General features: G+C 41.3%; 1 protein-coding gene across 1 annotated transcript in view; it reads left to right on the forward strand.

The window, feature by feature from the left end:
- Positions 1-10,337, forward strand: part of LSG1 (large 60S subunit nuclear export GTPase 1) — a 22,743-nt gene extending 12,406 nt beyond the window's left edge. Inside the window, exons 8-14 of the mRNA XM_010834390.1 lie at positions 2,142-2,528; positions 2,975-3,076; positions 3,223-3,366; positions 3,806-3,929; positions 6,120-6,199; positions 8,175-8,348; positions 9,872-10,337. Of these exons, the coding sequence (XP_010832692.1) occupies positions 2,142-2,528; positions 2,975-3,076; positions 3,223-3,366; positions 3,806-3,929; positions 6,120-6,199; positions 8,175-8,348; positions 9,872-10,051 (1,191 nt within the window). The 3' untranslated portion in view covers positions 10,052-10,337. The remainder of the gene's footprint in view (positions 1-2,141; positions 2,529-2,974; positions 3,077-3,222; positions 3,367-3,805; positions 3,930-6,119; positions 6,200-8,174; positions 8,349-9,871) is intronic.
- Positions 10,338-13,366: the final 3,029 nt, after the last annotated feature.

Here is a 13,366-nt window from a genome sequence, read left to right on the forward strand (position 1 = left end):
CTTTTTGTGTGTGTGTGTAGCAGAGTTTTATTAAAGTGAAAAAGGGACAGATAAAACTTCTGACATAGACATCAGAAGGGGGTGGAGAGTGCCTCACTGGCTAGTCTTAGCAAGGGACCTGTATATACTTTTTCAATTGGTCCCTTCTTTAAATTTTTGATGTAACTACTGCAAAGTCCTTTTGTTGCCTTTATCATTTTCCTGAACCTAAACTGCTTCAAGCCTTAGTTTTCCTAGTACATACCCATGTTCAGTCCACATTCTTGTGTTCTGCCTCTTTCATACTTTTAAATGATTCAGAATAGTACACAGTGACTTCTTGACATTCATTATAGAAATTGCTTCCAATTCCAAGTTTCTTTTTGAGTCGCCTGAAATGACAGTGAAATCATACCTCTTCTCCCTGACTTTGTTTCTTCCCTAAAATGTAGGATACCTATTTAACTGAGTTCATCATGCCCTCTCCTGTAGATTATTTGGAAATGATAGGTTTGCATCATTTCTAAATCTAAATCAATTCATCCTTATTGATAAGAATTGGTAATACTGTAAATTGTTGTATTTCTGCTTTATTATCCATAAGAATTCAGAATGATTGTTGTTAAGTTGCTAAGTCATGTCCAATTCTTTGTGGTCTCATGGACTGCAGCACGCCAGGCTTCCGTGTCCTTTACTATCTCCCGGAGTTTGCTCAAATTCATGTCCATTGAGTCGACAATGCCATCCAACCATCTCATCCTCTGTCGTCCCCTTCTCCTGCATTCTATCTTCCCCAGCATCAAGGCCTTTTCCAGTGTGTCAGTTCTTCATATCAGGTGGCCAAGGTATTGGAGTTTCAGCTTCAGCATCGGTCCTTCCAATGAATATTTAGGACTGATTTCCTTGAGGATTGACTGGTTTGATCTCCTTGCTGTCCAGGGGACTCTCAAGAGTCTTCTCCAACACCACAGTTCAAAAACATCAATTCTTTGATGCTCAGCCTTCTTTATGGTTTAACACTCACATCCATACATGACTACTGGAAAAAAAAACCATAGCTTTGACTGTACAGACCTTTGTCGGCAAAGTAATGTCTCTTCTTTTTAATATGCTGTCTAGGTTAGTCATAGCTTTTCTTTCAAGGAGCAAGTATCTTTGAATTTTATGGCTGCAGTCACCGTCCGCAGTTATTTTGGAACCCAAGAAAATAAAGTCTGTCGCTGTTCACATTTTTCCCCATCTATATGCCATGAAGTGATGGGACCAGATGTCATGATCTTAGTTTTTGAATGTTGAGTTTTAAGCCAGTTTTTTCACTCTTCTCTTTTACCCTCATCAAGAAGCTCTTCAGTTCCTCTTCACTTTCTGTGATTAAAGTGGTATCATATGCATATTTGAGGTTGTTATTTCTCCTGGCAATCTTGATTCCAACTTGTAATTCATCCAGAAGGATTAATATACCCATGAATTGTAAATGATTTTTACCATTCTGTTTCCAAAAAAAAATCATTGTTTGCTGAATAATTTCCATGCACAGCATTGTTTTGTTGCTCTCATGTTTCACACACAGGGACCTGTGCTCCATGGTGCTATGATTTATTAAAGGCAGTTATAAAAGAAGAGTTTCCTTAACTATGAAAATCCCTGTCTTTGAAAATGCAAATATATATTAATTATAAATTATACCCATCTTGCTTTGTGCAAAGAAGAGAATGTTAACTGTTTTACTGTTAATGAGAATGCTTTTATTTTATTCTACAGTCCATTGCAAAAGTACTGCCAAGGAAATCAGCTTGACACAGACTTTTCTAAATTCTTACTCTCTTTTTAATAGATAAAAGAGTTATCTATTAGGATCAAGGTGTTCAGGGTAGTATGGCCTTAAACAAGAGTTATCTATTAGAAAAATAATAGATGTTATTTGTTCAAAGTTCAAGTAAGAAAAATGTGTGATGTGAAGGTCCACCTCTAGAGGGCACCACTGTTGATAGTTCAGTTACATTCTCATGTTATCTCGTCTCCTCCGTCTGTCCTTTCCTCTTCTTCACAATGTTTTTTGTCCTCTGTTCATCTTAGATAACCAACTCTGAGTGTTTTCACCGGAGTGAAAAGTGCAGTTGTTACACACTTCTGAACTTATGTGGTTTCTGTTATTTCATCAGGAAGAAGTAAACGGAGACACTGGAGAGGCTATCACAGCCGAGTTTGAAAACTCCAGTTGCGACAAAGCTGAAATTCTACACAAAGAGACTGAACATCTTTCACTTGGTGAGGCTGCCAGTAGTGAAGAAGATGAGAGCGAGTATGAGGACTGTCAGGAGGAGGAGGAGGACTGGCAGACGTGTTTGGAAGACAGCAGCAGCCCTGATGAGGAAGCCTGTGGCCAGGACTGCAAAGAGGGCCATTCTGAGGCTCAAGGAAGGAACACCCCACAAAAGAGACAAATACACAATTTTAGTCACTTGGTATCCAAGCAGGAATTGCTCGAGGTCTTTAAGCAGCTGCACTCTGGAAAGAAGGTGAAGGATGGACAACTTACTGTTGGACTGGTAAGATGAGATAGGTCATAAAATTGATTCATGAGGGTCTGTATTCCCACTGCACTGGAGCCCCAGAGACCAGTCAGGCCCTGGTGTCACAGGGAACACTGAAGCCTTCTTGTTGCCCGTGGGCGTCGTGGGAGCCGGCCGTGTGTGACAGGCAAAGCCCAGCTCCAAGAGTGAACTTTCTCAAGGCTTAAACTGGTTATACCCCTCTTCGTATTAGTTACCTTCTGCAGTCTCCCAGTTAGTCCCTACAGGATTCGTGACTTACAAGATATACCAGAATGCAAACTTTTAAGGTTGTCTTCTGCCCTCTGATCCAGTGTTCTTTCCTTTAGGTAGGGTAGGCTTTGGGCATCCTGTGATGCAGGCTTTTTAGATAGGGTAGGCTTTTGGCATCCTGTGAAGATTGCCAACTTTTACTGTAGACATTCCATCTGACTCCCTTCTAGGTGGGCTATCCAAACGTTGGTAAGAGTTCAACAATCAACACCATCCTAGGCAACAAGAAGGTATCTGTGTCTGCTACGCCTGGCCACACCAAGCATTTTCAGGTATTTCCACAGCATCAGCCTCTGCATTTACTCCTCAGACAGTTCCTCCCTCTGAGTATTTTCTGGAGTTCTTTGCCACTCATGTGCTGCTCTTCTTCCCCTTCCTGTGCCGTGTGCCCAGCCTAACCCCCTTACTTGTCCTTCAGACTCTCTATGTAGAACCTGGCCTCTGCCTGTGTGACTGCCCAGGCCTGGTGATGCCCTCCTTTGTCTCTACCAAAGCCGAAATGATTTGCAGTGGAATCCTCCCGATTGACCAGATGAGAGACCATGTCCCACCTGTATCACTAATATCCTTGGTGCTATGCCAAAATTGTGGTTGTTCTGTGTATATTGGAGCTTCAGAAAAATCTGGGTAATTAAACAGGGGAGGAAAAAATAATCCCTCCTTACATAATTGTAAGGATTAGAAACAAAGATTGTGTGACTTATCTCTGAATTAGGATTATCTCACAAATCTGTAGTGTATTTAGGTAAAAATTTGTCATCTTGAAGTCTGTTTCAGAGAGAATATTTTTAAAGGATACATTTGGAGGTGCATACATTTGGTGCATAAGGCTTTTTTTAAAAGAGGGACTGAAAGTCTTTTAAAATTAAGAATAATCATACTTCTTAGGAGAGGTGGAAAGTTTTTTGTCACCATGGTGCTGAAATACAGTGTTCTTAGAAGATGCCATGGGGAGGAGGAAGAGGGTCAGTTCAGAGAAGTAGATTCCTTGACAAGCTTATGTTTGCCAGAATATTCCAAGACATGTTTTAGAAGCTACATATGGCATTGACATCATAAAGCCTAGAGAGGATGAAGATCCCCGGCGACCTCCAACATCAGAGGAACTGCTGACGGCTTATGGATGTGAGTGGTGATTTATTTTAAAATGTGAACAAAAAATAACAATATAATTACTGATAGAAGTACCCTGCAAAGATACAAATTCAGAATTTTCCCTTAGCATTTTGTCATCTTTCAGGGTTGATATTTCTGTGGTCCTGTTGGTCTTTCCTGCGGAGTAGCCTCCAGGTAGCTGACTTGGTAGTGGTTTTGGGGTCTGGCAGTAAAGGAGGGGGAGCCGGCTGCTGCCTGAGTGGTATTTTATTTCATGTTAGGTGCTTTTTAGAGTTAGAGAAGGAGGTGTGCTATATTCCTTGCCTCTTCCCGGTTTTAATCGCAGAAATCAGTGCCTGGGAGACGTGTCTTCCCAGGCTTTGGTGGTTTCAGGCCCTTTCCGGTAGGAGGCCTTGGACCCAAGTGTAGATGTAGGGGTTCTGATCTGAGGCTCTGTTGGCTTTTCTTCATGGGAGCTCCATGTAGAAACTTTCCAGGTGGTGGTAGTGGTAAAGAACCCGTCTGCCAGTGCAAAAGACATGAGAGATGAGGATTCAGTCCCTCGGTTGGGAAGATCCCCTGGAGGCGGGCATGGCAACCCACTCCAGTATTCTTGCCTGGAGAATCCCATGGACAGAGGAGCCCAGCAAGTTGTAGTCCATAGAGTTGCACAGAGTCAGACATGACTGAAGCAACTTAGCATACACACACATGAGAATTATCTTTGTCATTTCTCCAATTGACTGTGATTTACTTACCTTAAACACAAATTTAATCTGGAGAGACCTGTATCTACCTAAAGAAATACCAGTGTTAAAAAGTTTCCATGTATATGTATCTTGCCTTTCAAGAAATTGCCCTCAGCCAGGAAAGAGTTCAGGTTATTTGAGTGTTTCCTGGCAGAGAAAGGTGATTTGATATAAACCACAGTTAAATCAGACCTTGAATTTTTGCCTTAGTTGAGATATTTTAAAGAGGATGGATACTAAGCACTTGTGGTAAGACTAGTATAGTCACAAAATCATAGGACAAGAAGGGGTCTTAAAGATTTCCCCGTCTCTCCTCTCCCTTTCCTTACAACAAGTAATCTGAACTCTGAACATGAAATGACTTGCCTAAGGTGGTGTCTGGTCAGTGGCATAGCCTCAGTGAGAACCTAGGTTTCTTTCCTAATCCATCTGTCCCTTGTGCTGGCCTGAAAGATGGGGAAAAGTAGACTTTGTATCAGACTTTCCATCTGGTTTGATATCCAGATAAAACTGAAAGTAATATGAGTCTTTTCAAATTTTTCATCTAATTCTCTCTGGTAAATCAAAAAGTGAGGACAAAGCCAGTTTGTAAAAACACATGCCTAAACATTCTTAAAATACTAGTACAATCCATCATCTGTCCATGTATTTGTTAACCATTTTATCTTCTAAGAATCACTTTTTTCTATGCATCATTTGTGTCTTAATGATTTGTAGCAGTTCTTTGCCACCTATGTTTCAAATGTTTTTCTTGATGTGTATTTTCTTTAGCCCCATAGAAGTCAGTTTTGTTCGGTTTTTAGTTTTGTTGGGTTTGGTGTTTTACTTGGGAAAAGCTGTTTTCCTATAATTTTTTTTTAATTTTTAGATTTTCATCTTCCTTCAAAGGTATCTTTGTGTATAGTTGTAACTGCTTTCTTCTAAACTAAAAGACCCAACAGCATAGGGCTAGTAGGAGGAGCTGGGTTTTGAACCTGTCAGCTAAAGCCTGTGTTATTATCAGCTCTGCTCTGTTGCTCCCTTCTAATTAGATTAGTATTAAAGGGATCTTTGTTGTATGTTTGGGAAACTGAAAAAAGTGTAGGTATGTCATTAAATAAGAAAACTTGATCTGTTGCTTTTGGTTTTGCTGATAATGACAATGTAGCATTCTACAAGTAGCCTCCTTGGATCAGTGTTTAAAATCAAAGAGATGAAAGAAATAACTAGAGTAGAGAGAGACTGAACGTGTCCGTCACAACATGTTGCTAGGCGTTTGTCAAAAGATCAGATGCACCAGTATAGTCGGTCTTGGATTGTCAGATAGATTTGTAATGCTAACCAAAATGTTTTCTACATTGTTAATTGATTTTTTTAAGGTAGCATAAGAATGCAGTGTAGTAATAGAAAAGGCTAGATTTCCATTAACCTCAAGTTTCTTTATTACAGTGTCTTCTAACTTAGGTTTTACAAAATTCATTTCCCCTTATAGGTATGCGAGGATTCATGACAGCACATGGACAGCCAGACCAGCCTCGATCTGCACGCTACATCCTGAAGGATTATGTCAATGTAAGTGAACCCTGCCTCTTGTTCCTCTCCAATAAGTAAGTAGGTCTTTTTCCATTGCCTGTGTTTAGGGTAATGGCAACCAGCTGGGTTATAAAAGAGATATTTTCTCTTTGATACTGTTTTATAACTGCAATTATACTCTTGATCCAGGGGAGCCAGCATCATATAAAACATAGAAAGGACTGACATGATATGAAATAGATGAACATCTCTGAATATCTGTTATCAGTAAAGGTGATAAAGTATGTAAGTCTGTGAGCTATTATTTTCCTGTTACAGTGAGGACATAGTAAGTTTTGGGTTTTTCTCATCAGCAAAATAGGAGTTCATAGTACCTATCTCATGAGATTATTATGGGAAATAAATGAGAATGGTGATATGAGTTGGAGACAGACACCCCCATATACACAAACACCACTTAGCTCAGTGCCTCGTGTAAAGTTAGCCCCGGTAGTTTTTATTAACAGTAGTAGTAAGCTACTTCTTTCCACAAAAAGTATTCCAGGAGGCTCATAATAATTGGCTGTGAGGATGTCGCTTTATTCCCTCCTCTTCTCAGTGTGTCATCAGTGGGGCTTTGGGGCACAGAAGTGAAAGAGGACAGCCGTGTTCTTTTTTTTCTTAATTTAGGAAGAAAATAGTTAATAGAACACTTGTATGGATGAATTATTTATTAATTATTCTTTGCCATCTGTCAATCTGTGAAGGATGGGTGGTGGTTGTGTTCAGTCGCTCAGTTGTGTCCGACTCTTTGCAACGCCATGGACTGCAGCGTGCCAGGCTTCCCTGTACTTCACCATCTCCTGGAGTTTGCTCAAACTCATGTCCATTGAGTCTCTGATGCTGTCCAACCGTCTCATCCTCTTTCACCCCCTTTCCCAGCATCAGGGTCTTTTCCAATGAGTCAGTTCTTTACATCAGATGACCAAAGTATTGGAGCTTCAGCTCCAGCACAGTCCTTCCAATGAATATTCAGGGTTGGTTTCCTTAAGGATTGACTGATTTGATCTCCCTGCTGTCCAAGGGACTCTTTAAGAGTCTTCTCTAGCATTACAGTTTGGAAGTATCAGTTCTTCAAAGCTCAGCCTTCTTTATGATCCAACTCTCACACCCATAACATGACTTCTGGAAAAACCATAGCTTTGACTAGATGGACCTTTGTTGGCAAAGTGATGTCTGCTTTTTAATATGCTGTCTAGGTAGAGGATGGGGGAAATGAGTTAAAACACAGCACAGTCTTTAGAGAATACATGGTAGGAAGAGGAAACTTGGTGCCCAGCGAACGACGGCATTAGGCCCAGAGTCCCCGTTAGTGCAGCCACACTGTCCAACTGCATCCTGGCTTTTGTTTTGGAAAATATATCAAGTATAGGGCTTCCCTGATGACTCAGTCAGGGAAGAATCCACCTACGGTGCAGGAGACTGCCTGCAAAGCAGGAGACGTGGTTCAATCCCTGGGTCAGCAGGTTGCCCTGGAGAAGGAAATGGCAACCCACTCCAGTATTCTTGCCTAGGAAATCCCCTGGACAGAGGATTCTGGTGGGCTACAGTCCATGGGGATGCAAAGAGTTGTTCACGATGGAGTGACTAAACCCCCAACTACCACATTAAGTTTTGGATTGGCCAAAAAGTTTGTTCAGGTTTTTACATAAGATGTTACAGAAAAACCCCAAACAACTTTTTGGCCAACCCAATATAATCACGTACTTGTACTGAGGAGTACATTAAAGAAGATAAAGAGGGGCACAGAGAAGAAAGGTTACATTCTAAGTTAGGACTATGGAAGGAGTGAGGCCTCTAGAACACTAAGGATCGTCTTCTGGGTGTTAGGACTGTCTGGTTGCAGTGACCAGAACCCATCTCGGCTGTCAAAAGAACAAAAGTTCCATCAGTGTGCCCTGGGGAGAGGCCACCTCTGTGAACTTCACACAGGTGCTCTGAGGATGTGCTGTTACCACATGTGTTATCTCTGCAGGGTAAACTCCTGTACTGTCATCCTCCTCCTGGCAGAGATCCTGTGACCTTTCAGTACCAACACCAGCGACTCCTGGAGAAAAAAGTGAATGGTGGGGAAATAAAACTGCAGGTGGTTAGAAATAAAAAAGTATATCAGATTGAAAATGTAGTGGACAAAGCTTTTTTCCATCAGGTGAGTTTTAAGTTTTTTTTTTTAACTTCTGATCCAATACACTTTATTGAAACAGCTTTATTTAGTAATAGCTTTATTGAAATGTCATTCGCATATCATTGAATTCACCCTATTAAAATACATGATTTAATAGTTTATGGTATATTCACAGAGTTGTGTTAACCATCACCACCATCTAATTTTAGAACATTTTATCACTCCAGAAGGAGACCTTGTACCCATTAACATTCACTCCCCATTCCCCACTTCCACTAGCCACTTCCAACCAGTCATCCACTTTCTCTATAAATAGATTGTTCTGGACATTTCATATAAATGGTATCATATACTGTATGATCATTTGTGGCTGGCTTCTTTAGCAAAGCCTAACAGCTTCAGGGCTCATTCACGTATCCGTACTTCTTTTGCTTTTTATTGCCAAATAATATTCCATTAAATGGAATATACCACATTTTGTTTATTCGTTTGTCAGTTGATGGATATTTGGGTTGTTTCCACTTTTTGTATATTATAAATACAGCTGCTGTGTACATTCACGTGAAGGTTTTTCTGTTTACATGTATTTCATTTCTCTTGGGTGTATACTTTGGAGTAAGATTACTGGGTCATTGGAATTGCTCTATATTTAACCTTCTGAGTAGCTGCCAGACTATCTTCCAAAGTGGCTACACCATTATACATTCCCACCAGCAATGTATGAGGGTTCCAATACCTCCACATCCTTGCCAGACTACAGAAAGGTAATGATATTTAAGCTAGGCTTTAAGAAACAAATAAAATGTGTCAGTGGGAAGATGTGATGAAATTTCCAGGCAGAAGGAGTAAATGAACAGAGGCAAAAAGATACAGGAGTGTGGGTTTTATCAGCACCGAACCCATGTTGCAGGTGACCCTGTGTGCCACTGGAAGGAATATGGACTTGATTCCCCAGTCTGCAAGGGGCCTTCAGAGATCTGTGAGGACAGGACTTAGAGAGATACAGATTAGAGAACTCTAATAGAAGTGTGGACTCTGGACTCAACGAGTCTTGCAGTGGTCCAGTAAAAGCCAATGAACATCTGGGTTAAAGCAGTGGGGATGGATAAGAGGGGAGGATATATAAAGTTCTAGAGACTGGAGTCCATGGAACTCAGTGCCTAACTGTTGTGACAGATAAGACGGAGTGTGTCATCTTGGGGGCTGAGCAGGTTCTTATACCACTGGCTGAAATAAAGAATGTAGAGTCAGCTTCTAACTAACTGAGTTACACAAGTAGAATTTTGATATCAAGAGAGATTTCCAGAAAATAGCTGGTATTACGAGTATTGATATAGATGGTGTTTGAAGCCATGGGACTAAACAAAAGTTGAAGGCAGAATGAATTGAAGACAAAACTCTGAGAAACTTATTTTGGGAATGGGGAGAGAAAGAAGAGCAATGAGAGATGGAAGTCCACTATCCTGGAGTTCTCCACAAACAATTCTGTGTGTATCCTCTGAAGGAGACTGCTGACACCGCCATTAATATCTTCCCTTATTCCCTAGGAAAATGTGAGAGCTCTGACCAAAGGAGTCCAGGCTGTGATGGGCTACAAGCCTGGGAGTGGCTTGGTGACAGCAGCTGCTGTGAGCTCTGAGAGGGGGGCTGGGAAGCCCTGGAAAAAACACGGCAACAGAAATAAAAAAGAGAAAAGCCGCAGACTCTATAAGCACTTGGATACGTGAACTTGGACTGCAACGGAACTGGCACCTTTGCTGTGCATCTGTGGTGCTACAGGGTGGACCCTTGTGATGCGCACACAGCAGCCGGTGTTAAGACCAAGGGGCTCCTTAGAGTACCAGCTCAGACTAGCAGTTGTCTCAGATTCCCAGAACCCTGCTCCTGTGAAAGGCTGAATTTAAGATGAGGGAATTTATGATGTATATTTGTGTAAATATATACACAAATGCAGAGTAATTTATAAATTGGGAATTTTGGGGAAAGATATTAAAGTTCAGTTGCTACTTGTGAGTTTTTTATTGGCTCATATAGATTTATTGCTATTTGGACATTTCACATTCTTTAAATGATTTTAATTTGCTGAAACCTGGATGGATTTTTTAGTACATGATTAAATTTGTGATACTTAACCTCACACACATACCCAGCTTATGCCCCTGATATGGCAGAAGGCATATCAGATCTTAGAACAGGGTTTGACATGGATGAGTTTTAAAGCCTGTGGAGAGCATGACCTACTGAAGATTTGAGTGTCCACCCCAGAGAGGGGAGCATGTGTTTTTTTGTGTCATAGATGGTTTTGGAAATTTAGTGGACGTTATGGACACTTTCTCCAGAAAAATGTGCATTACCACCTACACAAATGTGCAAAATGTATCCAGAGAGTCATAGACCCCAAAGTTCATGAATTCAGTCAAGAAGACTTGCCTTTAACTGACTGTAATATATCTGGTATACTTGAAAATGTGTTCTATCTGGGGAATTTAAAATTTTTTATTCACCAATTTAACAAATACTCATTGACCAACTTTTCTATTTTGATGAAGTCTAAATTTATCTTTTTTCTTTGGTTGCATGTGCTTTGGTGTTAGAATCAAAGTATTGCCAAATGCAAGATTACTAAGATATACTCATTTTTTTTCTGAAGAGTTTTAGGGTTCTAGCTCTTCAATTCAGGTCTCTGGACCAGAGTTGACTTTTGTACATGGTGTGAGTCAGGAAATGGATCAGCTTAATTCTCTTACATGTGTGTACCCAGTAGACCCAGCACCGTTTATTGGAAAGGTCAGTCTTCTCCCATGTAGTTGTTTGGGCACCTGTGTGGAAATTCAAGCATAAATGTGAGGGCATTTCTAGAGAGGTACCTTTGACAAGTCAAACGTTCATGAGTGGATAACAACTGTCAATGGTATCGGACTCAGCTTTCTAGCAAGTACAGCTTGTAAGAGATGGATGTGTATGCAGATGCCCTCCACACACACACACACACACTCCACATCCCTCAGTGTCAAATGGCGTCTGCCTGCCTGCAGTCCAGTTCCTGAACGGGCTGACAGCTTGCCACAAGCCCTGTGTTCCCTGCTTTCCCACCTGAGGACTTTTCCTGCACCCCAGGAGCTTGCTCAGCCTACACAAAGGGCAGCTTGGAAGGGCAGGAGGTGGAACCCCCGCAGAGTAACCCCCAACCAGGAAGGAGTGGGGGCCGGCTGGTAAGTACCCCAGCTTCCTGTCACGCAGCACGCACATTCTGGTTTCTCACAAGATCCTTAGTGGAACTGAGCCCTGTTTGCCCGTGGTTAAACTGTCTTGTTAACTCGCCTTTCCTTGCTCTTCTCCCTACCCTTCTTACTTTTGCTGCTTCCTCATTTCTGCTTCATGGAGTTGCCTCCCAAATAAACTAACTGAACCTTTGCTTAGAGTCTGAGGAACCCAAACTAGGACATCCTGAAAGGGAATTTCTGTCTTCACTTTCGCTTCTGCCTGGAATATGTCTTGTTAAGCAAACTTGAAATTTGTAAATAGTATGCCCACCCTTGTAGAGGTTAGTATTTTGAGGTTTTCTCAGGGCAGTCAGTATCACTTTATTGTTTTGAAGTCTTTTCTTACAGGGGACATACCATCCTTTTAAAGCAGAACCTGCTGTACATCTGTCATCTGTTTACTTTCAGGAAATTAGAAGGAAGTAAAGTTTTTGTCAAGAAACCAATAGCAATGTTTTCTTCATGGATACACAGGAAAAAATTAATAGCAGGCCAGAAATCCAAGTGCTACCTTGTTTTATTAGCCCTTTCCCCTCTTCAGTCTTTGTGGAGAAGTGAGGAAAATTTTTGAATTTCCACCATTTACAGCCATTTGTTGTCGTGTTCAATGTACTGTATACTAGTTGAGGGTGAGAGGCCATACAGAAAGGAAAGATAGTGCTTTCAAAAGTCTCCAGTTATAAAAAGGTTAACAACAACCATTTTGAGCAATTTAAAAATGAAGACTTACCTGGTCCTGTGGTTAGGACTCCGATTCCACTGCAGGGGCCATGAGTTCTATCCTTTGTGGGACAACATCTCACATAATGCATGGCATGGCCAAAACAACAACAAAATGATTGATTTTTTTTTTAGGGCATTATGTTAGCAAAAAGTGCTCACTCAGTTCAGTCGCTCAGTCATGTCCAACTCTTTGCAACCCCATGAATCACAGCACGCCAGGCCTCCCTGTTCATCACCAACTCCCGAAGTTCACTCAGACTCAGGTCCATTGAGTCGGTGATGCCATCCAGCCATCTCATCCTCTGTCGTCCCCTTCTCCTCCTGTCCCCAATCCCTCCCAGCATCAGAGTCTTTTCCAATGAGTCAACTCTTCGCATGAAGTGGCCAAAGTACTGGAGTTTCAGCTTTAGCATCATTCCTTCCAAAGAACACCCAGGACTGATCTCCTTTAGAATGGACTGGTTGGATCTCCTTGCAGTCCAAGGGACTCTAAAGAGTCTTCTCCAACACCACAGTTTAAAAGCATCAATTCTTTTTTTTTTTTTTTTAAAGCATCAATTCTTTGGCGCTCAGCTTTCTTCACAGTCCAACTCTCACATCCATACAAGACCACTGGAAAAACCATAGCCTTGACTAGACAGACGTTTGTTGGCAAAGTAATGTCTCTGCTTTTGAATATGCTATCCAGGTTGATCATAACTTTCCCTCCAAGGAGTAAGCGTCTTTTAATTTCATGGCTGCAGTCACCAACTGCAGTGATTTTTGGAGCCCGAAAAAATAAAGTCTGACACTGTTTCCACTGTTTCCCCATCTATTTCCCATGAAGTTATGGGACTGGATGCCATGATCTTCGTTTTCCGAATGTTGAGCTTTAAGCCAACTTTTTCACTCTCCTCTTTCACTTTCATCAAGAGGCTTTTGAGTTCCTCTTCCCTTTCTGCCATGAGGGTGGTGTCATCTGCATATCTGAGGTTATTGATATTTCTTCAGGCAATCTTGATTCCAGCTTGTGCTTCTTCCAGCCCAGCGTTTCTCATGATGTACCTGCATATAAGT

This window comes from Bison bison, unplaced genomic scaffold (assembly GCF_000754665.1).
Source record: "Bison bison bison isolate TAMUID 2011002044 unplaced genomic scaffold, Bison_UMD1.0 scf7180017864032, whole genome shotgun sequence".
Taxonomy (NCBI): Eukaryota; Metazoa; Chordata; class Mammalia; order Artiodactyla; family Bovidae; genus Bison; species Bison bison.